The sequence below is a fragment of the Coregonus clupeaformis genome, unplaced genomic scaffold (genome assembly GCF_020615455.1).
Source record: "Coregonus clupeaformis isolate EN_2021a unplaced genomic scaffold, ASM2061545v1 scaf0505, whole genome shotgun sequence".
In the NCBI taxonomy this organism is placed as follows: domain Eukaryota; kingdom Metazoa; phylum Chordata; class Actinopteri; order Salmoniformes; family Salmonidae; genus Coregonus; species Coregonus clupeaformis.
In genome coordinates, this window is record NW_025533960.1 from 268787 (window position 1) to 294865 (window position 26079).

General features: G+C 42.7%; 1 protein-coding gene across 2 annotated transcripts; it reads right to left on the minus strand.

The window, feature by feature from the left end:
* Positions 1-685: 685 nt before the first annotated feature.
* LOC121568070 (signal transducer and activator of transcription 1-alpha/beta) lies at positions 686-25679 on the minus strand. 2 transcript variants are annotated; one of them, XM_045215765.1, is made up of 24 exons: positions 25523-25678; positions 19092-19219; positions 18827-18971; positions 18543-18638; positions 18295-18381; positions 18080-18158; positions 17884-17975; positions 16786-16937; positions 16509-16667; positions 13560-13652; positions 13408-13467; positions 13184-13295; positions 13021-13062; positions 12594-12677; positions 7343-7441; positions 7013-7148; positions 6839-6894; positions 6632-6723; positions 2752-2891; positions 2473-2661; positions 2076-2151; positions 1806-1926; positions 1588-1626; positions 686-1199 (listed from the first exon to the last, which is right to left on the minus strand). In XM_045215765.1, the coding sequence occupies exons 2-24, from the start codon at positions 19217-19219 to the stop codon at positions 1164-1166; spliced, it is 2313 nt and encodes a 770-aa protein (XP_045071700.1). In that variant the 5' UTR covers positions 25523-25678; the 3' UTR covers positions 686-1163. The 2 variants fall into 2 exon arrangements, with proteins under 2 accessions (XP_045071700.1, XP_045071701.1); XM_045215766.1 differs by lacking the exon at positions 1588-1626 and having other exon boundaries at positions 25523-25679.
* Between the last annotated feature and the right edge of the window lie 400 nt (positions 25680-26079).

Genomic DNA, 26079 nt, shown 5'->3' on the forward strand with positions numbered 1-26079 from the left:
ACTGATTTTATCTACAGTTATAGACAGTGCATTACACTTTAATGAATGTTTTCCGTTCGTAACAACTCCACAATGGTGGACTTTAAATCTTGCCATACTCACCCAAAAGCCTATTTTGGGTAGAGATACAATAGTTGTCATTATAGGCCTATATGAAAGCATAACACTAAGACTATCCAACACATAACTAACGGAGCACTTTTTAAAAAGTGTAAAATAAACGTATAAGCATATACTTGAAAAGTCAGGTTGTTTTGGTGAGAACTCGTCTGTTTGTGTGTCTATGTTTGTGTCATAGACTATGGGAGGGACAGTGAGTACATTGCAGGGCATTGCATTCAAAATCTTAAACCCTAAACTATTGTACTAAAAGCACTAAGGCAACGTACTTGTGATTTGATGAATGACTATGATATTGTTATTGAATAACTCATCTCAAGTGATTTGACTTTGTATCCCCAGTCCCTGTTGCACAAGAAGCCTCGTATGTATGAGTGTTTATTGTTCATCTGTGTAGGTGCAGGTCAACTTCAACATTAACTAATTATTTTGAATGTACCACAGGTGTATACTGATGTCATCAGTTTGTTTGTTTTCATTCAAGTATATCTGCTTCAGCTGTGTGTTGCAGGCAATAGAGATAAGTTTATTTCAATGATCAAACAATAAATAAATAACTTCAAAAGATGGATAATATCTCATTTTATTCTTTTTTTGGGGTCATTTAGCAGATGGTCTTATCCAGAGTGACTTACAAGTAGTGAGTGCATACATTTTCAGACCTTTTTTTCCCTTACTGTGAATCGAACCCACAACCGTGGCGTCGCAAGTGAGCCACACAGGACTGTATATGGTTGAATATGGACATGGAAAGACTTAGGAGCGCCTATTCAGTCATTATATGAATGTTACAGTAGTTAGCTAAGTGTTTTATGTTTATACACATTATCACCAAAATATCTAATTGTTTCCAGTGAGTGTAATATATAATGTATATTTCTACTGTAATTGTATATCTTTCAAACTGACTCCGTACAAAAAAAGTTTATATGTTCTGCAACATGACTACTGAAGTTCAAGGAGAGTAAAGAATACAAAATGAAATAGGCTTCAATATAAAACATGTTCTGGACTAAATGATCAGGTCCCACATGTCCGTTGGCTCAGTTGCTGTCCAAGTTAGGCATGTTCTCAAACATCTACAGAGGATGATAAATAGTCAACATGAGCAAAATGTCTTTATGGATGCAAAACTACCATAGGTTAGACTAGCGGGACAAAATAAATGCCATCATGATGACATTGAATTTGCAACATGCACATTCATTCCAATCTAAAGGGATTTAAGCATTTTTAGAGGATGTTGCATACTGGTCAGGAAATGTAGCAGACTACAGATAATCATGCATACATGAGCCTCATGCTGAAAACACAAAACAGTTGTACTGCACGTACTACTATAAGTTACTACAGTAGGTACGGTTTGACAGCACCAGTGTTTATTTTGCGTCATTGAAATGTCACCCACAGCCTGTTATTACTAGCAAAGACATGCTTATTCGGCGAAAACGGCACCATTAACTATACCTGAAAGTCTTCAGGTAAAAACTCTCCGAGATCAGATGGCTGAGGCAAGTAGTATGATGAAGAAGAATAATGGACGAGAAATGTCATGATGACATATCGGCTACATATTCGCCAATGATTGCATTGTTCATCAATTCTTAGATAGTGTTTGGCATCAGACTGCAATTGAATGGAATTTAATAAACTTTTTTGAGCACCAGAGGGGAAGTTTTACTCACCACAGCATCAATATCCTTAGGACTATTCCAACACTGGAGCACTGGTGCAACACTCCTCTTCAGCTCTCCGAACACGTCTGGCGACATGGGCATCATGTTGTCTTGCAGTCTAGATGGGTGACTAAAACACATTGCGAAAATGACAGTTAAGTCAGATCATCAATCATACTCAAACCAGACTATTGCAAATACAAATACAGTATTTATGGCACCTTCACCTTTTACGAAATAAATGAATATTGAGTATTATGAAGTGTACTCTAGACTTACACTTCTGACACTGATATGAGTTCTGTCTTCATGTATCCTGTTGTGGTGGGACTCTCCACATCCATGGGCTCCGATGCTGAAAAATTAAAATGGTGGGCCAGAGATAAAGACCACCTGCCCCAACTGCTCCACAACCCCAAAGGTCTACCAAACAGACATCCTGGTCCTCACAGGGGCTTTGTGTAAATCAAAAAGAACACAATTGCTACCAAGGGGCATGATTGATGGGACAATGGAAGTAGATTTCAGTAATGCTTCTTTATTCCGGGACCCCCCATACGTAAAATGTATACACGTATGACTAAGTCGCATTGGATAAAAGCGTCTGCTAAATGGCATATATTATTTATTATAATATTTACAGAGGATTGAAACAAAAAGGTCGCTGGCTGCTTACCCTCTGTGGCCCTGGCGTAGTACTTTCCGAAGGCCTTGTCTTTGGGGATGTCTGGGTAGAGGAAGCGGAGTGGGTTCTCTGGGATGTTCTCAGCTGCCATCACCTTGTAGGTGCGGATGATGTCAGGCAGAGAGACGGCAGACAGCTCCTTCTTGGTGTAGGGCTCCACTGCATGGAATACAGGCTTATCTGCGAAACACACACACATCAACCTTTTAATTGTAATTGCCTACAGGGCCGCTGTGTGTGCGTGTGGTGTGTGTGTTTTCACAGACTCACCATATAGGTCGTGTTCCACCCAAGTGAATGTGATGGCTCCATCTCTGCTACTCTCACTGAAGCGCAGCAAGAACGTGCCTGGACACTTCCCAGTCAGCATGGACTTCTCCCTCTCCTTACTCACAAAGCCCAGAATGCAACTAAATGTAAACAACATTTTACTTTATTATGTATATTTGACAGGGGGAAATTCACATTGTTCAACAATTCTGTAAATGTACAGTGCATTCGGAAAGTATTCAGACCCCTTAACTTTTTCCACATTTTGTTACGTTACAGCCTTATTCTAAAATGGATTAAATTGTTTTTTCCCTCATCAATCTACACACAATACCCCATAATGACAAAGCAAAAACAAGTTTTTTGAAATTTTTGCAAAATGTATTAGAAATAAAAAACGGAAATATCATTTACATAAGTATTCAGACCGTTTACTCAGTACTTTGTTGAAGCACCTTTGGCAGCGATTACACCATCGAGTCTTCTTGGGTATGACGCTACAAGCTTGGTACACCTGTACTTGGGGAGTTTCTCCCATTCTTCTCTGCAGATCCTCTCAAGCTCTGTCAGGTTGGATGGGGAGCGTCGCTGCACAGCTATTTTCAGATCTCTCCGGAGATGTTTAATCGGGTTCAGGTCCAGGCTCTGGCTGGGCCACTCAAGGTCATTCAGAGACTTGTCTCGAAGCCACTCCTGCGTTGTCTTGGCTGTGTGCTTAGGGTCATTGTCCTGTTGGAAGGTGAACCTTTGCCCCAGTCTGAGGTCCTGAGCGCTCTGGAGCAGGTTTTCATCAATAATCTCTCTGTACCTTGCTCTGTTCATCTTTCCCTCGATCCTGACTAGTCTCCCAGTCCCTGCCGCTGAAAAACATCCCCACAGGATGATGTTGCCACCAACATGCTTCACCGTAGGGATGGTGCCAGGTTTCCTCCAGATGTCACGCTTGGCATTCAGGCCAAAGAGTTCAATCTTGGTTTCATCAGACCAGAGAACCTTGTTTCTCATGGTCTGTGTCTTTAGGTGCCTTTGGCAAACTTCAAGTGGGCTGTCATGTGCCTTTTACTGAGGAGTGGCTTCCGTCTGGCCACTCTACCATAAAGGCCTGATTGGGGGAGAGCTGCAGAGATGGTTGTCCTTCTGGAAGGTTCTCCCATTTCCACAGAGCAACTCTGGAGCTCTGTCAGAGTGACCATCAGGTTCTTGGTCACCTCCTGACCAAGGCCCTTCTCTCCCGAGCCGGACGGCCAGCTCTAGGAAGAGTCTTGGTGGTTCCAAACTTCTTCCATTTAAGAATGATGGAAGCCACTGTGTTCTTGGGGACCTTCAATGCTGCAGAAATGTTTGGGTACCGTTCCCCAAATCTGTGCTTCGACACAATCCTGTCTCGGAGCTCTACGGACAATTCCTTCGACCTCATGGCTTGGTTTTGCTCTGACATGCACTTTCAAGTGTGGGAACTTATATAGACAAGTGTGTGCCTTTCCAAATCATGTCCAATCAATTGAATTTACCACAGGTGGACTCCAATCAAGTTGTAGAAACATCTCAAGGATGGAAACAGGATACACCGGAGCTCAATTTCGAGTCTCATAGCAAAGGGTCTGAATACTTACAGTACCAGTCAAAAATTTGGACACACCTACTCATTCCAGGTTTTTCATTTATTTTTAACTATTTTCTACATTGTAGAATAATAATGAAGACATCAAAACTATGAAATAATACATATGGAATCATGTAGTAACCAAAAAAAAGTGTTAAACAAACCAATATATATTTTAGATTTGAGATTCTTCAAAGTAGCCACCCTTTGCCTTGATGACAGCTTTGCACACTCCTGGCATTCTCTCAACCAGCTTCATGAGGTAGTCACCTGGAATGCATTTCAATTAACAGGTGTGCCTTCTTAAAAGTTAATTTGTGGAATTTCTTTCCTTCTTAATGCGTATGAGCCAATCAGTTCTGTTGTGACAAGGTAGGGGATATACAGAAGATGGTATTTTACCAAATAGGGCTAAGTCCATATTATGGCAAGAACAGCTCAAATAAGCAAAGAGAAACAACAGTCCATCATTACTTTAAGACATGAAGGTCAGTCAATACGGAACATTTCGAGAAATTTGAAAGTTTCTTAATGTGCAGTCGCAAAAACCATGAAGCGCTATGATGAAACTGGCTCTCGTGAGGACCGCGACAGGAATGGAAGACCCAGAGTTAACTCTGCTGCAGAGGATAAGTTAAGAGTTACCAGCCTCAGAAATTGCAGCCCAAATAAATGCTTCACAGAGTTCAAATAACAGACACATCTCAACATCAACTGTTCAGAGGGGACTGTGTGAATCAGGCCTTCATGGTCGAATTGCTGCAAAGAAACCACTACTAAAGGACACCAATAACAAGAAGAGACCTGCTTGGGCCAAGAAACACGAGCAATGAACATTAGACCGGTGGAAATTTGTCCTTTGGTCTGGAGTCCAAATTTGAGATTTTGGGTTCCAACCGCCGTGTCTTTGTGAGACGCAGTGTGGGTGAACGGATGATCTCCGCATGTGTATTTCCCACCGTAAAGCATGGAGGAGGTGGTGTTATGGTGTGGGGGTGCTTTGCTGGTGACATTGCGTCTCACTTAACCAGCATGACAACCACAGCATTCTACAGCGATACGCCATCCCATCTGGTTTGGGCTTAGTGGGACTATCATTTGTTTTTCAACAGGACCATGACCCAAACCACCTCCAGGCTGTGTAAGGGTTATTTTACCAAGGAGAGTGATGGAGTGCTGCATCAGATAACCTGGCCTCCACAGTCCCCCGACCTCAACCAAATTGAGATGGTTTGGGATGAGTTGGACCGCAGAGTGAAGGAAAAGCAGCCAACAAGTGCTCAGCATATGTGGGAACTCCTTCAAGACTGTTGGAAAAGCATTCCAAGTGAAGCTGGGTGAGAGAATGCCAAGAGTGTGCAAAGCTGTCATCAAGGCAAAGGGTGGCTATTTGAAGATTCTCAAATATACTTTGATTTGTTTAAGACTTTTTTGTTTACTACATGATTCCATATGTATTATTTCATAGTTTTGATGTCTTCACTAATATTCTACAATGTAAAACATAGTAAAAATAAACAAAAACCCTTGAATGAGTAGGTGTGTCCAAACTTTTGACTGGTAGTTTATGTAAATAAGGTATTTCTGTTTTTCATTTTTAACAAAGTTTTCGCTTTGTCATTATGGGGTATTGTGATTGATTAGGATTTGTATTTATTTAATCCATTTTAGAATAAGGCTGTACCGTAACAAAATGTGGAAAAAGGGAAGGGGTCTGAATACTTTCCGAATGCACTGTAGCTGATTCAGCCATCTGTGGTCCCTTGTAGTCCATTAGAACTAGCAAGAGGAACGCTCAACTCCGTTCTCTCATATCGAGGCGGAGTTGAGTTTTCATAACTGGTCTCGGGATTTGCTAGCAACAACATTGAGTCACCATCAGTCGATTCTTCATCAGCTTACATGTACCTATGTTTGTCCTATACAACAGCGGTCCTTCAGCGGGGTGCTGAAATTCATACTTTTAACACAAACTTTTATCGAATACAAACACCTATTTTTCAGTTTTTACAAGAATCGACTGATGGTGACTCAATGTTGTTGCCATCAAATCCCTCGACTAGTTATCAAAACTCAACTCTGCCTCGATATAAGAGAACTGAATTGAGCGTTCCTCAGCTAATTAGAGCGTAACAGTGTAGTTGTTTGCTTTTGTGCTGAGAAATTCGGCAGATGCAGCTCTAACAGAATGAAGTCTGTTGTGGCAAGCTATAGATACCATACTGCTAACTCTCTGATAATGATAATGTTCAACCCACTGAAAATGAAATAACTCACCCATCGTTCCACAGGGACAGCAGATGTCTCTTGATGAGGTCCAGGATAGCTTCGATCCACAGCCAGAAGGGAAAGCTCTTCTCACTGATACTCTACAGTAGACAATGTGTCTTCAGATGTCTAGATGGATTACTAGGTATCCTTCTATATTGTTGTGTTAGTGAACTGTAAAGATGTTGTATTCTGTATATTGTAGTCATGACCTACCTTACAGAACTTGGTCCAGGGGATAAGGCCCTCAGGATTCCTCTGTGCTTTCTGGCCTGTTAGAAAATGTATCTAGGTTCACCTCATCATCCAAGTATAGGGAGTTTGTAAATCAACCAACAACGTTATTAAAAGTATGGTAACATAAAAGACAAATCCCCCATCGTGACTCACCCAGTAGTTTGTCAGCCAGCATACCTAGCTGCTCATCATTGAGTCCCCTCTTGGTGACAGAGGAGAACTGCCAGCTCAGCACCTCAGACAGCTGACCCCAGGATGCTGCAGGAGGGCTCAGGAAGAACTTCAGGTTCTGGGACAGACCAGGGTAACACGAGCGAGACAGAAAAAGAGAGCAGTGCGTTTGTGTACTGTCAATTTTTTATCTGATTTAGACTGGCTAATGCATGGGCCTTCTGAACAGGTCTCTCTTGCAATGAGATTTGATTTCAATGCAAATAACATGTATAAATAAAGGTTAAATTTAATGAATGTACTGTACTCTACCTTCGGCTCGCTGGTCAGCATGTTGTACCACAGGATGGAGGCCCAGCCACTGGGCAGCTGGCTGACGTTGGAGATGACCACGATTGGCAGGGAGATGGCCTAAGAAGGACCAGAGTCCGGAGAAAATCAAGGTCAAATTAAATAAGGCCAGAGTGCTGTTGGACCTCATGAAAATGGGAGTGTAGACCTAGTATAAAGTGAAGCCAGTTTAGATAGGGAAGCTGAGTGCCCGTCTCAGCTGTGATTGCTAGTATGAGTTTGCTTCTTTTGCTGTATTGACACTGCTGCTGTAACTAGCTGTTTCTTGCTATGCTGCGGTTTTCTGATATGAATTTTGTTCGCAAATGCTCGCTAGCTGTGTTTGAACCTTGCCCGCATCATTCAATATGCTGGCTGCTGAGGGGATGTCATTGACTGCGAGGATCAATCCACGTCGCTGCTCTACTGTTGTCAGTCAATAGCGGCTACAACTAGCTAGCTAGTAGATTTGTTTAGGGAGTATTTTATACTTTGTTTGTTCCCAATGCCAGCTTCGGGCAGAGTCTGTGCGCTCAGTTAACACACCTCACCACTGAGAAATCGGCTCGCCCATACAGGAGGAAGTGGCCTACGCTAGCCTATATGCGTCGATATACAGTGAGTCCCAATGTTTTCTTGATGACATGAGCAAGATGGTGCTTATCATGACGATTTGATAGTATTTGGTCTCATGCGGACACTAATTTGTTTAGTGCAGCAATCAATACAGATAATAGCCTATTATGTGTCGCGCGGGTCACGAGACCGCTGCAAGACACTATAGTATCAGCTATACATTTACGGTGTCTTCCAGTCACATTAGCTAATTAGCTCACATTAGCTAATGTGACTTGCACCGGCAGTCACACTTACAATTTCGTACATACCTTCCCTTATAAATTTAACTAAAAACACATTTAATTTAACGTGCAGGTCTGGAACAGTGTGCAATTACAGCGATACTTGCTGCTTCTGTTCTGAGCATATTTCAGTCTCTATGTGGGGAAAAAAAGTATTTAGTCAGCCACCAATTGTGCAAGTTCTCCCACTTAAAAAGATGAGAGAGGCCAGTAATTTTCATCATAGGTACACATCAACTATGACTGACAAATTGAGATGTTTTTTCTCCAGAAAATCACATTGTAGGATTTTTTATGAATTTATTTGCAAATTATGGTGGAAAATAAGTATTTGGTCACCTACAAACAAGCAATATTTCTGGCTCTCACAGACCTGTAACTTCTTCTTTAAGAGGCTCCTCTGTCCTCCACTCGTTACCTGTATTAATGGCACCTGTTTGAACTTGTTATCAGTATAAAAGACACCTGTCCACAACCTCAAACAGTCACACTCCAAACTCCACAATGGCCAAGACCAAAGAGCTGTCAAAGGACACCAGAAACAAAATTGTAGACCTGCACTTTGCTGGGAAGACTGAATCTGCAATAGGTAAGCAGCTTGGTTTAAAGAAATCAACTGTGGGAGCAATTATTAGGAAATGGAAGACATACAAGACCACTGATAATCTCCCTCGATCTGGGGCTCCACGCAAGATCTCACCCCGTGGGGTCAAAATGATCACAAGAACGGTGAGCAAAAATCCCAGAACCACACGGGGGGACCTAGTGAATGACCTGCAGAGAGCTGGGACCAAAGTAACAAAGCCTACCATCAGTAACACACTACGCCGCCAGGGACTCAAATCCTGCAGTGCCAGACGTGTCCCCCTGCTTAAGCCAGTACATGTCCAGGCCCGTCTGAAGTTTGCTAGAGTGCATTTGGATGATCCAGAAGAGGATTGGGAGAATGTCATACGGTCAGATGAAACCAAAATAGAACTTTTTGGTAAAAACTCAACTCGTCGTGTTTGGAGGACAAAGAATGCTGAGTTGCATCCAAAGAACACCATACCTACTGTGAAGCATGGGGGTGGAAACATCATGCTTTGGGGCTGTTTTTCTGCAAAGGGACCAGGACGACTGATCCGTGTAAAGGAAAGAATGAATGGGGCCATGTATTGTGAGATTTTGAGTGAAAACCTCCTTCCATCAGCAAGGGCATTGAAGATGAAACGTGGCTGGGTCTTTCAGCATGACAATGATCCCAAACACACCGCCCGGGCAACGAAGGAGTGGCTTCGTAAGAAGCATTTCAAGGTCCTGGAGTGGCCTAGCCAGTCTCCAGATCTCAACCCCATAGAAAATCTTTGGAGGGAGTTGAAAGTCCGTGTTGCCCAGCGACAGCCCCAAAACATCACTGCTCTAGAGGAGATCTGCATGGAGGAATGGGCCAAAATACCAGCAACAGTGTGTGAAAACCTTGTGAAGACTTACAGAAAACGTTTGACCTGTGTCATTGCCAACAAAGGGTATATAACAAAGTATTGAGAAACTTTTGTTATTGACCAAATACTTATTTTCCATCATAATTTGCAAATAAATTCATTAAAAATCCTACAATGTGATTTTCTGGATTTTTTTCCCTCATTTTGTCTGTCATAGTTGACGTGTACCTATGATGAAAATTACAGGCCCTCTCATCTTTTTAAGTGGGAGAACTTGCACAATTGGTGGCTGACTAAATACTTTTTTCCCCCACTGTATTTCTTCTTGTTATCAGGTCATCATTAGCTTCTCTCATGGCTTACCGGTATATATACAAGTTAGACAAAGCCTTCAGCTCAGGTAGACTACACTACCAGTCAAAAGTTTGGACACACCTACTCATTCAAGGGTTTCTTTAAAATGTTTTGCATTGTAGAATAATAATGAAGATATCAAAACTATGAACTAACACATATGGAATCATGTAGTAACCAAAAAGTGTTAAACAAATCAAAATATATTTTATATTTGAGATTCTTCAAATAGCCACCCTTTGCCTTGATGACAGCTTTGCACACTCTTGGCATTCTCTCAACCAGCTTCATGAGGTAGTCACCTGGAATGCATTTCAATGAACAGGTGTGCCTTCTTAAAAGTTAATTTGTGGAATTTCTTTCCTTCTTAATGAGTTTGAGCCAATCAGTTGTGTTGTGACAAGGTAGGGGGGTATACAGAAGATAGCTCTATTTGGTAAAAGAAAAAGTCCATATTATGGCAAGAACAGCTCAAATAAGCAAAGAGAAATGACAGTCCATCATTACTTTAAGACATGAAGGTCAGTCAATAGGGAACATTTCAAGAACTTTGAACGTTTCTTCAAGTGCATTCGCAAAAACCATCAAGCGCTATAATGAAACTGGCTCTCATGATGACCGCCGCAGGAATGGAAGACCAAGAGTTACCTCTGCTGCAGAGGATACGTTCATTGGAGTTACCAGCCTCAGAAATTGCAGCCTAAATAAATGCTTCATAGAGTTCAAGTAACAGACACATATCAACATCAACTGTTCAGAGGGGACTGTGTGAATCAGGCCTTCATGGCCGAATTGCTGCAAAGAAACCACTACTAAAGGACACCAATAAGAAGAAGAGACCTGCTTGGGCCAAGAAACACGCGGTGCGTCATATGAGAAATAGACGTACGGCTGCATTAGCTTATGCTACACAGAGGCCTTGTAGACAGTCATGTAATGGTAGAATGACCTATTGAGAGCTCCTAAATGTCGATGAGTTTACCTGCCAGTACCATGCCTCATTACGTTTGCTATGATGGCGTCAAATACACGTTGCTGTATTTGCTGGCAACTTGATATAAAGTACATTACATATACACGATGGGGGATTTGTCTTTTATGTTACCATACTTCTAATAACGTTGTTGGTTGATTTACAAACTCCCTATACTTGGATGATGAGGTGAACCTAGATACATTTTCTAACAGGCCTCAGACAACGACCCTAAGCACACAGTCAAGACAACGCAGGAGTGGCTTTGGGACAAGTCTCTGAATGTCCTTGAGTGGCCCAGCCAGAGCCCGATCGAACATCTCTGGAGAGACCTGAAAATAGCTGTGCAGCGACGCTCCCCATCCAACCTGACAGAGCTTGATGATCTGCGGAGAAGAATGGGAGAAACTCCCCAAATAAAGGTGTGCCAAGCTTGTAGCGTCATTCCGAAGAAGACTCAATGCTGTAAACGCTGTCAAAGGTGCTTCAACAAAGTACTGAGTAAAGGGTCTGAATACTTATGTAAATGTGATATTTCCGTTTTTTTTATTTGTAATACATTTGCTAAAATTTCTAAAAACCTGTTTTTGCTTTGTCATTATGGGGTATTGTGTGTAGATTGATGATGGAAAAAAGCAATAATCAATTTCAGATTAAGGCTGTAACGTAACAAAATGTGGAAACAGTCAAGGGGTCTGAATACTTTCCGAAGGCATTGTAGCTGCAGGTGGTTGACTGGGTCATATTGCTTAAGTTTGCTTGTTAGATAAGGATATATTTTTATGTAGACACGTCAGATGATTACTCATTTAGTTTCGGTGAGAGCACCCGGCGGTGAGTTTCCAGGGCGGTTGGGTTCATTTTGCTTACGGTTGCTAGTTAGATAGGACGAATATTCCCATATACCAAGATGACAGCTCACCTTGCGTCAAGCATATGAGAACTATAAGACATACGTTGCACAGCGCATTCTACAAATTGTTAATATTCACACATGGTATGGTCTTGTAATGGTAGGATGACTTAGCTGATCTATTTGATCATATCTCAACGGCGCATTCTGCCGTAGCTACACATAGTCGTCTGGCGTATGGTTCTGCTGTTTTGGGGGATTGGTATAGCTTGTAGGTAATTGTATTTATTGACGCTTTGCTTGGGCAGTGAGCTACCCTGATGTAACAGACTATATCGCAAAGACTTGCAATATTACATTATTTAATAAATGGTTAAACATATTTCTATGTGGCGTTTCCTTTCTGAAATAAATCATCAGCATCAGCTGAGATGGCACCAATTAGATGCTAGTAACAATCCCCTCTACCTTATTTGGAGTTCTATTTAAGCTGACCGATTCTGCTAACATATCCTGCTGCCGCTTGCTGCTACTGCTAGTATGCGTTTGCTTCTTTGCTCCCACCACCACCCCAGCCTCCACCTGTTAGGTTCTGTTTTCCTGCTTGTAGGTAATTTGATATATTGACGCTTTGCTTGGGCAGTGAGCTACCCTGAAGGAGCAGAGCCTATATCGCCAAGACTTGCATGACTCATTCTTTAATAAATGGTTAAAAAAAAACGTTTTCTACTTGGTGCCTCCTTTCTGAACTATATTTCAGACCACTTACCTCTAGCTTGAGCTCCAGACCTGACTGGTTGAGTTCAGACTCAAAGCAGATGCAGTGCAGCTCTTCTGTCACAATGAGAGGCCCCTGGAATAACATGGTCAGACAGTAACACATTAGGGCGATGTCCCAATTGTCTCACCTTCCTCCAAAAGTCTGCACTTGTTCACTTCCCTTCACCGATTTGAAAGAAATATGATGGAAACTCCCTCCGGCCCATACCAATCCAATGCTTTTAGATTTGTGGGAAGTAGTGAACGAGTGCACACTTCAGGAGAAAGGAGATATTATTGTGACGCACCCTAGGACTCAGTACCACGCTGTACTTAGTACATATCATATCTATCGGAATGAATTGACTGTAACTGATTACCTTGTCATTATAGGACAGTCCTATAACCCAGCTATCAATCTGCAGGTAGTCTCTTACCTCATTTGTTCTGTTGCCGGCTACTTTCTGCTCTTTCAGTTGCTGTGTTGAGACCAGAGAATAAACTGTAAGGAGTGATGACAGTGCAGGTCCAAATGGCCAATCGGGACAACTCATTCAGATATAGTGCCCTGTATGCTATTTGTAAATTGTGCTAGCTTACCAAATGGCGAAACTCTGCAGCCAAGCTTCCATTTGACTCCTCCATATTCATAACCTTTGTGTTGGTCCCCAATATGTTGAACTTACGAAACCCTTTCTTTTCTGTAACGTCCCTGGAGAGAAAACACAATGTGCATTCCCCCTTTAGTTGTGTATTCACATCACAAATTCAAGAGCAGGACATAACACACAAACACAAATATTCTACTACACTCATCCACTTACTTGTCAAACAAAGCTTTCACTTTGAGTTGATAGTTGAATTCCTGGAGCTTCACAAGAAATCTAGAGAAGATGAAATACAAATCAAAACTCAACCAGGTCTGGACAGATCCATAGGAACTACAGATGGTAGGTGCTGTTGTGTTTGTGCTTACCTGAGCTTGACAGTGAATTGCACCTGTGTCTTCAGCACCAGGGGTCTCTGTGGATGTGTGGGCATACAGGGCTGTCTCTCCACCACCAATGAACTGAGACACACCACAGACACAAGGAATGTTGAGGTGATATACTGTATTGAGGCATTTAGAAGTGATATTCTTCAAGAACAAATGGGTATAAAAAGAAACATCCCTTTTTCAGGACCCTGACTTTCAAAGATAATTCGTAAAAATCCAAATAACTTTATAGATCTTCATTGAAAAGGGGTTAAACGCTGTTTCCCATGCTTGTTCAATGAACCATAAACAATTAATGAACATGCACCTGTGGAACGGTCTTTAAGACACTAACAGCTTACAGACTGTAGGCAATTAAGGTCACAGTTATGAAAACTTAGGACACTAAAGAGGCCTTTCTACTGACTCTGAAAAACACCAAAATAAAGATACCCAGGGTCCCTGCTCATCTGCGTAAACGTGCCTTAGGCATGCTACTAGGAGTTACACCAGGAACACATAATCCCTCCATCAGATTGTCAGCAATAGGCTGAGAGAGGCTGGACTGAGGGCTTGTAGGCCTGTTGTAAGGCAGGTCCTCACCAGACATCACCGGCAACAACGTCGCCTATGGGCACAAACCCACCATCGCTGGACCAGACAGGACTGGCAAAAAGTGCTCTTCACTGACCAGTCGCGGTTTTGTCTCACCAGGGGTGATGGTCGGATTCGCATTTATCGTCGAAGGAATGAGCATTACACCGAGGCCTGTACTCTGGAGCGGGATCGATTTGGAGGTGGGGGGTCCGTCATGGTCTGGGGCGGTGTGTCACAGCATCATCGGACTGAGCTTGTTGTCATTGCAGGCAATCTCAACGCTGTGCGTTACAGGGAAGACATCCTCCTCCCTCATGTGGTACCCTTCCTACAGTCTCATCCTGAAATAACCCTCCAGCATGACAATGCCACCAGCCATACTGCTCATTCTGTGGGTGATTTCCTGCAAGACAGGAATGTCAGTGTTCTGCCATGGCCAGCGAAGAGCCCGGATCTCAATCCCATTGAGCATGTCTGGGACCTGTTGGATCGGAGGTTCCCAGAAATGTCTGGGAACTTGCAGGTGCCTTGGTGGAAGAATGGGGTAACATCTTACAGCAAGAACTGGCAAATCTGGTGCAGTCCATGAGGAGGAGATGCACTGCAGTACTTAATGCAGCTGGTGGCCACACCAGATACAGACTGTTATTTTTGATTTTGACCCCCCCTTTGTTCAGGGACACATTATTCAATTTCTGTTAGTCACATGTCTATGGAAATTGATCAGTTTATGTCTCAGTTGTTGAATCTTGTTATGTTCATACTAATATTTACACATGTTAAGTTTGCTGGGAAAAATGCAGTTGATAGTGAGAGGACGTTTCTTTTTTGCTGAGTATATATATATATATATATATATATATATATATACACACACACACACAGTCAAATGTTTGGACACACCTACTCATTCAAGGGTTTTTCTTTATTTTTACTATTTTCTACATTGTAGAATAATAGTGAAGACATCAAAACTATGAAATAACACATATGGAATCATGTAGTAACCAAAAAAAGTGTTAAACAAATGAAACTATTATTTATATTTGAGATTCTTCAAATAGCCACCCTTTGCCTTGATGACAGCTTTGCACACTCCTGGCATTCTCTCAACCAGCTTCATGAGGTAGTCACCTGGAATTCAAAGTTAATTTGTGGAATTTATGAAGACCGCCACAGGAATGGAAGACCCAGAGTTACCTCTGCTGCAAAGGATAAGTTCATTAGAGTTAGCAGCCTCAGAAATTGCAGCCCAAATAAATGCTTCACAGAGTTCAAGTCACAGACACATCTCAACATCAACTGTTCAGAGGAGACTGTGTGAATCAGGCCTTCATGGTCGAATTGCTGCAAAGAAACCACTACTCAAGTACACCAATAAGAAGAAGAGACTTGCTTGGGCCAAGAAACACGAGCAATGGACATTAGACCGGTGGAAATTTGTCCTTTGGTCTGGAGTCCAAATTGGAGATTTTTGGTTGCAACCGCCGTGTCTTTGTGAGACGCAGTGTGGGTGAACGGATGATCAGTGCATGTGTATTTCCCACCATAAAGCATGGAGGAGGAGGTGTTATGGTGTGGGGGTGCTTTGCTGGTGACACGGTCTGTGATTTATTTAGAATTCCAGGCACACTTAACCAGCATGGCTACCACAGCATTCTGCTGCGATACGCCATCTCATTAGACCGGTGGCGGTCCTCATAAGAGGCAGTTTCATCATAGCGCTTGATGGTTTTTGCGACTGCACTTGAAGAAACTTTCAAAGTACTTGAAATGTTCCGTATTGACTGACCTTCATGTCTTAACGTAATAATGGACTGTCGTTTCTCTTTGCTTTTTTGAGCTGTTCTTGCCATAATATGGACTTGGTTTTTTACCAAATAGGGCTATCTTCTGTACACCTACTTAGTCACAACACAACTGATTGGCTCAAAGGCATTAAGAAGGAAAGAAATTCCACAAATTAACTTTTAAGAAAGCACACCTTTTACTTGAAATGCATTCCAGGTGACTACCTCATGAAGCTGGTTGAGAGAATGTCAAGAGTGTGCAAAGCTGTCATCAAGGGAAAGGGTGGCTATTTGAAGAATCTCAAATATATTTTGATTTGTTGAACACTTTTTTGGTTACTACATGATTCCATATGTATTATTTCATAGTTTTGATGTCTTCACTATTATTCTACAAAATAAAAAACAGTAAAAATAAAGAAAAAACCTTGAATGAGTAAGTGTGTCCAAACTTTTGACTGGTAGTGTGTGTGTATATATAATTAATTTAAATGATCAAAAACAGGAGCAAAGAACACAGAGTGGACCTTTAACAGTGGAATACAAGTGTGGTGTCACTCACTGTTCTAGGATGTTCCGAAACAGTGCCAGGGCCCGCCCCTCCAGGAAGCCTTTCTGCTGTGTGATTGGGTCGTTGTCGTATGTGTACTTCTGCTCTAGTTCCTGGAGCTCCTTCAGCTGTTGCCTCACCTGCTGTAGGCTTTCCGCCACCGCTGTGAACCTACAGGGGAAGACGAAGAAAAATAATAATACTTTATAAAAAAATTGTTGGGTTCATAAATTCATATTTTTGCTTGATCAGACAAAATTTGCCCAAGAGAATGAACTAGTCTCCACACCAGCTCTGCAGTTGGTCCAGACATGCGTTGGGTGGTCCTCCGATACAGGAGCTCTGCTGCCTCTTCTTCCACTCAGGCAGCTCCTCTGAGATCAGGTCTGACTGGACCGCCTCTGCCATGTTAAGCACCTCCGCCAACTGGCCAACCACTTCCTGTGGAGGAAATGAAGTAAAGTCCATGCACACAAAGAACAGTTATTATCTACTCTTCAATATGAGCAGGCTGGTTATTACTGGATAATACACTCTTAAGGTGTTTTCACACATAGTTTTGAGCTATAGTTCAAATCGGAGTTCAACTATTTGTTACATTGTCTTTTCCCCTCCATTTGGTCCACTTGGTTTCACACTGCCAAATGTCAAACGAACAAAGATTCCTTAACAAAACCATGTGTCCATTCAAGTAATTTGTTTAAATGCTCACGTTAAATCCATCTATGATTATCATGAAGCATCACTTGTGTGTCCCAATCTTCATATTACTTTCGCTTTGGTCTTCCATCAACATGCGGGAGGAAACTGAGCGCAATAGCCGCTCTAACTGCGAGGTGAATAGGCTATATTCAGCTATATCCCCGGTATAGCCCACAGCTCCCCTAATCTGTATCGGATGCGCTCATAAATGCGCCGCTACTCACAGAACGTTTCAGAGATCTCAAGTGATGATGCCGGGTGCATTAAATCAAATGCTCAGTCAAACAACCAATAATAATGCGCAACTCCTCTTCCTGCGTTTGGTCCGGACTGCGTTCTCATCTGCAGCGAACCGCACCACAGTACGAATTGAATCGGACGGAGACCACCCTTTTTGAGCAAACCACTGTGCGTGGTTTAGTGCGCTCCCAAGTGCGGATATAGTGTCCACACCAGTCCAAACGAACCGAACTAAGGGGGTAAACGCACCAGAGTTTGGAAATACCGCACCAAACCAATTTGGTGTGAAAGCCCCCTTAGTCTCAACTCATATGTTCGGAATGACTAGAATACATGTCGTTTTAGTGGTGCTTGAAGCGTAAACAATCAGTTAATATTCACAGTACAATGTCATGATAGAATGTCACTGTTTAGCCTCATCATGACCCCTCATGACCCCTCTTACCCCTCTCTTGAACTTCAGCTTGAAACACATCTCTACAATCAGCTGCTTCTCGTGTTCCAGCTGTTTCAGTGTGAGCCCGTTAATTTCATGTTCTAAAGTGAGAGAAGGAAAAACATTCACTTACGGACTATACTTGAAACACAGCTTCCTGTAAATAGATGATGATCTATTACAGATTGAGAATAAATCACCTCACCTCTGTTCTTAAGAGTATTTAGCTTAAAGTCATGTTCGTCTTGAAGGTATTCCAGAGACTTTATATTCTGATCCGCTTCCTAGCAAGTGAGATAAACGTGTTGGATCAGATAGATGACAAACCTGACATGCATGAACATGTACTGAAAATCAATGATGGACTTGTTCCACCAGGAAACAATCAACATATAGTATATGATGGAAATGTTAACTCACCTGAACCTTGTTTTTCATGTCTTTCACTTTGTTGTCCAGCTTTTGTTTCTCCAAAACCATGCTAGTGTGTGTGTTTTCTCTGTCAGTCTGAGAAGAAAATACTGTTCATTTAACTGCACAGTTAAAGCATGTAAACGCTCCAGTACACAGTTATGGATCATCTACAATATCTGACAGCATGGATAGAGAAAGACGTGTGGTGATTTTATTAATTACAATGTATGTCAATACAAGTCAATGTAGGGCACCTCTATGCTTTTGGCAGCAGCCAGAATCCTCTGCTCCTCCTTCAGGTTTCTGGAGATGATCATGGCCATGTGAACAGGGTCCTCCTGAAAGTGGTCCTGTGAAAGTGTGTACTTTATTACTACAAACCCCAAAAACAACTCAGACACTGGGGTCATACATTAAAAACGAATTACAAATCAAAATCTTCCAGAATAAAAAAAGTTATTATAGATAATTACTGTAACATACAAGCAATACAGTATGGAAGGCCACTGGTAAAGATGTGACTGAGCTCATACTATACCTGGAGGTTTCTCTTGATCTTGCGGATGTTGTGTTGTAGCAGGAAGTTGTTCTCCAGGGCGAAGCGGCTGTGTTGGTCATCCAGCTGGGCTAGCAGGTCATGGAAACGTACTGTTGCTAAGGAGTCCTGAACAGCCACATTTTCCCTACAGGGTTTCAATCACAGGGGAAGATATCGGATGAAGGAGATGAATAGACTACAGTAGAGAGTCAATCTTTATTTATTCATTAAATACAGCAGACACTCTCCTACCATCACTGCTTACCAGTCAATGCTCTCAATCCACTTGCTGAGGTACTGTCTGATGTCCATGGGGAAGGAGTCATCATAGAGCTGGTCGACCTGCTCCAGGTATTTAGACTCCAGTAGTTGCAGCTGGCACCACTGGGCCATCTGATCAAGGAGAAGTAACAGAGAGCTATGTAATGAGGCAACAAAATAAATTAAGATATGAATATTGTCTAAGATTGAGACGTGTATTTGGTTACAATATGACCTGTATCAACTAACCCATTTAGATGATGGGCCGTAGAAAGCTACAGGATCTGCTTTAGTTTTCGAGATGATCAATCTCTGTCGAGGGAGGAGCTGGTTTTTACATAGTGTGTATTTATTTATTCTGAACACAAAAATGTAAATATGTACTTTTATGTTCGCTAGCTGGACAGGCAAACGTCGCAGAGTACTAAACTGTAAACCAATCAAAACTTGTGTACTATCCATAGTACTATCTCTGCTGATCCCGTCTGCCAATCACATTATCCGTATCTAAGGTAGTAGACAGCTGGTGACATCTTGAGAGCAATCTTCATCCGACAAACTGCTATCAGGTAAAGTCTTTATTTATTTAGAACTATTTAGTTATAGAAACATGATACCATCAATGCAAGCTGTAAAACGACTCCCAACTTAGAACACAGCAACCTTAGTAATGTAGCTAGCTTGCTAGTTAGCTAGCTAGGTACAACAAGCAAATCTGTTGCTAGCTAGCAGGAGCAGATACTGTAGCTTTATCACTAGCTAGCATGTCATTCCGGGACAAGGAGCGTTTTAGCTATCAGTTTATTCAAAGTAATAATTTAAGACTACAAAAATCTATAGGACAAGTAGTGTAAATCTAATAGTCATCAAGGCAGGACCCACTAATTACATTGATACTGACAAATACGAAATGGCACATTATCCCTGTCAATAGTTGGACTAGGATGATTGCAGAGCACCCTGCCTGCCTCAAAAGTCAGGATGTTCATTTCATTTTGTAGCTCACAAAATACATTCCTTTGCTGTGATTTATTTTATTCATTCTGGTCTCCCACTTTTGTCTCACATTATCTATTCAGCTCTCCTGTGTACTGCTCCCAGAGATCAACAAGTGCTATTCACCAAGCATGGGCTGATTCACGGACCTGTGAGGAGAACCATTCTACTGCAGTTTGAACTAGCCCTGCCGTCACTATTTAGACATTGGGATCACATATGCATTTGCCTGTTGTCTTTTCTTTGTGGATTTTGTCTTGGACAGTTTAGCGCATTTTAGAGTTGAAGCACACCCACTACAGATACATGTACTTGTTTGAGCATCTTTATTCATTATTGTCTCTCACTTTTGTCTCCTATGATCTATTCACCAAGTCCTGCCATTTGAACTATCCCTGCTGTCCGTCACTATTTAGACATTGAGACCACATATGCATTTGCCTGTCTTTTCTTTGTGGGTTGTCTTACACAGTCTAGTGCATTTTAGAGTTGAAGAACACCAACTACAGATACACATGCTTGTTTGAGCATCTCGAAGACTAAATTCAATGTAGAATCAGTTTCACACATGACAAACTGATTATTTTACTATTGTAACATGCAGTGGGGAGAATTATATCGTCCCCGTCAGCAGCCCAGGCTTTTACCATAGACGGTAGAGTTCTCGTCTCTAGACCACACAAGCTTTAGATTGCATTCTGCTAAGGTACTTGTCTCTCTCTACATCGGTCAGCTACATTAGTGACCAGGGTGGGATCTTTGATACGCCTATGGGGCCTGGGCACACAAATGCTCCTACAGAGAAGGGGGAATACTGAATCATGCGCTGATGACAGTTCTACAATCTCTATCAGAGGCCCAGGCTTTTGGCATAGATGGTAAAGCTCTAATTTCTGGACTGCAACCCTCCACAGTACTTGATTTAGCCTATATTGATTGGTAGGTTACACTATATTTAGATACTTCAAATACTCCCTAAGCCACCTTTGCTATTTGTCTCCATACCCAATAAATGGTGAAACACTATTTGTGATTGTGTTCTTTGTTGAAATGTACATGCATGAAACGTACATTATAATTCGATTTTGGCACCGTCATCTTTTAGAAGGTTAGTGGGAATGTTAATTTAAACCACCTAGATATACTCACATTCACTGAACATCTAGTATTTGAAACTCAAACAATTTATGAACTGCTTTTTCTATAATCCTACAGGCTCTATCATTCTCTTTATCATTCTCCATACCTTATATTCCAATGCATCCAACATTATAGAGCTCAGCGTTCAACACCATAGTGCCCTCAAAGCTCATCACTAAACTAAGGACCCTGGGACTAAACACCTCCCTCTGCAACTGGATCCTGTACTCCCTGACGGGTGGTAAGGGTAGGCAACAACACATCTGCCACGATGATCCTCAACACGGGGGCCCCTCAGGGGTGCATGCTTAGTTCCCTCCTGTACTCCCTGTTCACTCATGACTGTGTGGCCAAGCACGACTCCAACACCATCATTAAGTTTGCCAACGACACAACGGTGGTAGGCCTGATCACCGACACTGATTAGACAGCCTATAGGGAGGATGTCAGAGACCTGGCAGTGTGGTGCCAGGACAACAACCTCTCCCTCAACGTGATCAAGAAAAATGAGACGATCGTGGACTACAGGAAAAGGAGGGTTGAGCACGCTCCCATTCTCATCGACGGAGCTGTAGTGGAGCAGTTTCAGGTTCCTTGGTGTCCACATCACCAACAAACTCATGGCCCGAACACACCAAGACAGTCTTGAAGAGGGCACAACAACGCCTATTCCCCCTCAGGAGACTGAAAAGAGTTGGCATGGGCCCTCAGATCCTCAAAAAGTTATACAGCTGCACCATTGACAGCATCCTGACTGGTTGCATCACTGTCTGGTATGGCAACTGCTCAGCCTCCGACCGCAAGGTGCTAGAGAGGGTAGTGCGTACGGCCCAGTACATCACTGGGGCCAAGCTTCCTGCCATCCAGGACCTCTATACCAGGCGGTGTCAGAGGAAGGCCCTCAAAATTGTCAAAGACTCCAGCCACCCTAGTCATAGACTGTTCTCTCTGCTACCGCACGGCAAGCGGTACCGGAGTGCCAAGTCTAGGTTCAAAAGACTTCTCAACAGCTTCTACCCCCAAGCCATAAGACTCCTGAACAGCTAATCATGGCTACCCGGACTATTTGCACTGCCCCCCCTCTCGATGGTGCAGCTGTAGAACTTTGTGAGGATACGAGGGCCCATGCCAAATCTTTTAAGCCTCCTAAGGGAAAAGAGGCACTGCCGTGTCCTCTTAACGACTGTGCGGATGTGTGTGGACCATGTTAAGTCCTTAGTGATATGAACACCAAGGAACTTGAACCTCTCGACCAGCTCCACAACAGCCCTGTCGATGTGGATGGGAGCGTGCTCGCCCCTCTTTCTCCTATAGTCCACGATCAGCTCCTTGGTCTTACTGACGTTGAGGGAGAGGTTGTTGTCCTGACACCACACTGCTAAGTCTCTGACCTCCTTCCTCTCATCGCCGTCGGTGATCAGGCCTACCACCGTCGTGTCGTCAGCAAACTTGATGAACAGGGAGTACGGGAAGGGTCTAAGCACACTCCCCCCAGGACCTCTATACCAGGCGGTGTCAGAGGAAGCCCCTGAAAATTGCCAAAGACTCCAGCCACACTAGTCATAGACCGTTCTCTCTGCTACCGCACGGCAAGTGGCACCGGAGTGCCAAGTCTAGGTCCAAAAGGCTTCTTAACAGCTTCTACCCCCAAGCCATAAGACTGCTGAACAGCTAATCAAATGGATACCTGGAATATTTGCATTGAATCCCCCCTTTTTTATGCTGCTGCTACTCGCTGTTTGTTATCTATGCATAGTCACTTTAACCCTACCTACATGTACATATTACCTCAATCACCTCAACTAACCGGTGCCCCCGCACATTGACTCGGTACCGGTACCCCCTGTATATAGCCTCGTTATTGTTCCTCTTATTTTTTTTGCTTTAGTTTATTTAGTAAACATTTTCTTAACTCTTATTTTTCTTAAAACTGCATTGTTGGTTAAGGGCTTGTAAGTAAGCATTTCACGTTAAGGTCTACACCTGTTGTATTCGGCCCATGTGACAAATACAATTTGATTTGATTTGATGCACGCCCACCATTGTATTGGGCAGCTGCTATTTGAGAACTCATCTGGTTTAGAACTCAAACTCTGGTTATTTTACATTTTAGTCATTTAGCAGACGCTCTTATCCAGAGCGACTTACAGTTAGTGAGTGCATACATTTTTTCATTCTGGTCCCCCGTGGGAAACGAACCCACAATCCTGGCGTTGCAAGCGCCATGCTCTACCAAATGAGCTACACAGGACTCTTACTACAGAGCACATTGTACTGTTTTTAGAGAAGATTGTATTGCAAGATATGCTATATGTGTAGGCTAAGCAATCTGTATTGCATAACCTGTATACACACACCTTTCTATCTACATGCTTTTATTTGAGTTTCTATGCAAAGTATATGATTGAAAGTTTATTTAAGCCTGCAGCTAGTTACTTGAAATGAGACATAGACATGCCAAAACATGATTAAAAAATGGAATTCACTGACAGAGAAATAGCTAATGAAACACAAATTAACATTTACAGTAGTTGGCTAGCTTTTTTATAAATTGGCTAAATGGTTACCTCTTCATACGATCAAGACCATTCGTATTGCATGCTGAATATTTCACGTGCACTCGAAAACAGATAAACTACATGACCAAAGGTATGTGGACACCTATCTCGAATATCTCCTTCCAAAATCATGGGCATTAATATGTTGTTGGTCCCCCCCTTTGCTGCTATAACAGCCTCCACTCTTCTGGGAAGGCTTTCCACTAGATGTTGGAACATTGCTGCGAGGACTTGCTTCTATTCAGCCACAAGAGCATTAATGAGGTAGGGCACTGATGTTGGGCGATTAGGGCCTGGCTTGCAGTCGCGTTCCAACTCATCCCACAGGTGTTCGATGGGGTTGAGGTCAGGGCTCTGTGCAGGCCAGTCAAGTTCTTCCACACCGATCTCAACAAACCATTTCTGGACCACGCTTTGTGCACGGGGGCATTGTCATGATGAAACAGGAAAGGGCCTTCCCCAAACTGTTGCCACAAAGTTGGGAAGCACAGAATCGTCTAGAATGTCATTGTATGCTGTTGCGTTAAGGTTTCCCCCTTCACTGGAACTAAGGGGCCTAGCCCGAACCATGAAAAACAGCCCCAGCCTATTATTCCTCCTCCACCAAACATTACAGTTGGCACTATGCATTGGGGCAGGTAGCGTTCTCCTGCCATCCGCCTAACCTAGATTCATCCATCGGACTGCCAGATGGTGAAGCGTGATTCATCACTCCAGAGGCACGCGTTTCCACTGCTCCAGAGTCCAATAGCGGCGAGCTTTACACCACTCCAGCCGACGCTTGGCATTGCGCATGGTGATCTTAGGCTTGTGTGCGGCTGCTCGGCCATGGAAACCCATTTAATGAAGCTCCCGACAAACTGTTATTGTGCTGACGTTACTTTCAGAGGCAGTTTGGAACTCGGTAGTGAGTGACGATTTTTACATGCTTCAGCGGTCCCATTCTATGAGCTTGTGTGGCCTACCACTTCGCAGCTGAGCCGTTGTTGCTCCTAGACGTTTCCACTTCCCAATAACAGCACTTACAGTTGACCAGGGCAGGAATTTGACAAACTGACTTGTTGGAAAGGTGGCATCCTATGAAGGTGCCAAGTTTAAAGTCACTGAGCACTTCAGTAAGGCCATTCTACTGCCAATGTTTGTCTATGGAGATTACATGGCGGTGTGCTCGATATTATACACCAACGGGTGTGGCTGAATAGCCGAAACCACTAATTTGAAGTGGTATCCACATACTTTTGGTGATGTAGTGTATTTATCTTATTTCAGTCTTTGGGAGCTAGCTTATCTGATCCAGACAGCAGCTCGCGTTTTCACAAGAGGCTGTGTTTACATCGAAGACAGAAGCAGGCCATTGGCTGCCTTCATCACGAGGGGTATGTATGGGAGTTGTGATTGGTTCCAAGTTTAGCAGTTCGGCAAATTTGCCTGCGCAGACTGTTGAAATATACATTTTATGCGAAAATGTGCAAGAATTTAAGGCCAACACATTTTATAGTCATCATAAGCATGTTTTACTGTCATATACAAAACATCAGCTCCTCCCTCGACGGGGATCGATCAACTTCACGTTTTTCAGCTTCGGATCACCACCTAATTTACCCTATCTCAACACAAAAGGTCCCTCCCCGTTTCCAAACAGAGATTGCAAGTGCTTTGAAGTAATTAATTTCCTTCTCCTTTCTAAGGAGCTGGTATAGAGGCTGTCATCAACACTGTTATAAATTATAGATCGCCTTACCTTTTATGTTGACTATGGACAAGAAATCACGAACGAAATACTTGAATAAAGTATGGTTTGCTGTTGCAGATCCGCTGCAAAGTACAGTCAGGTCACGCACAACATCACACAGCATTACCCCGCAAAAAATGTTCACTTATTGTTCTGTGGCGTAACAGTCTGACAATGACGCCCACATACGGAATAATGTATTATCCAATAGGAGTTTCGGATTTTATCAGGGCTTTTTTGATAGCCAATCAAGACGCAGAGTTTGCTGCCAGACAGGCTGTTCCGACAGATGAACAACCTCCCATGAGATCCTTCACTGTCCATCTTATGTATTTTCGTGGATATTAGACGACAATGGTACAATTTTGTTTTCATTAACTGTAATTAATGATATTACAGTGTTTTTAGTTGTTGACTGGTCGCAAATCTCCCCAAACCATGAGCAAACCATCTAAAGCAAATACTGAATTATCTGCTGCCGTTCAAAAGCAGAAGAAAACACCCATCAGAACAGCCAAGTGTTTACCACGTGTTTTCAGGGAAAGTGAAAGTAACTAGAGCGGCTT

What these genes read in the sequence shown, in the direction of transcription:
- LOC121568070 (XM_045215765.1), bottom strand. Translation starts at nt 19,219, where the DNA reads ATGGCCCAGTGGTGCCAGCTGCAACTACTGGAGTCTAAATACCTGGAG. An exon ending in TGGATTGAGAGCATTGACTG is followed by an intron (nt 18,972 to 19,091) that starts GTAAGCAGTGAT and finishes GAAACCCTGTAG; the next exon opens with GGAAAATGTGGCTGTTCAGG. An exon ending in CTGCTGCCAAAAGCATAGAG is followed by an intron (nt 18,382 to 18,542) that starts GTGCCCTACATT and finishes TTTTCTTCTCAG; the next exon opens with ACTGACAGAGAAAACACACA.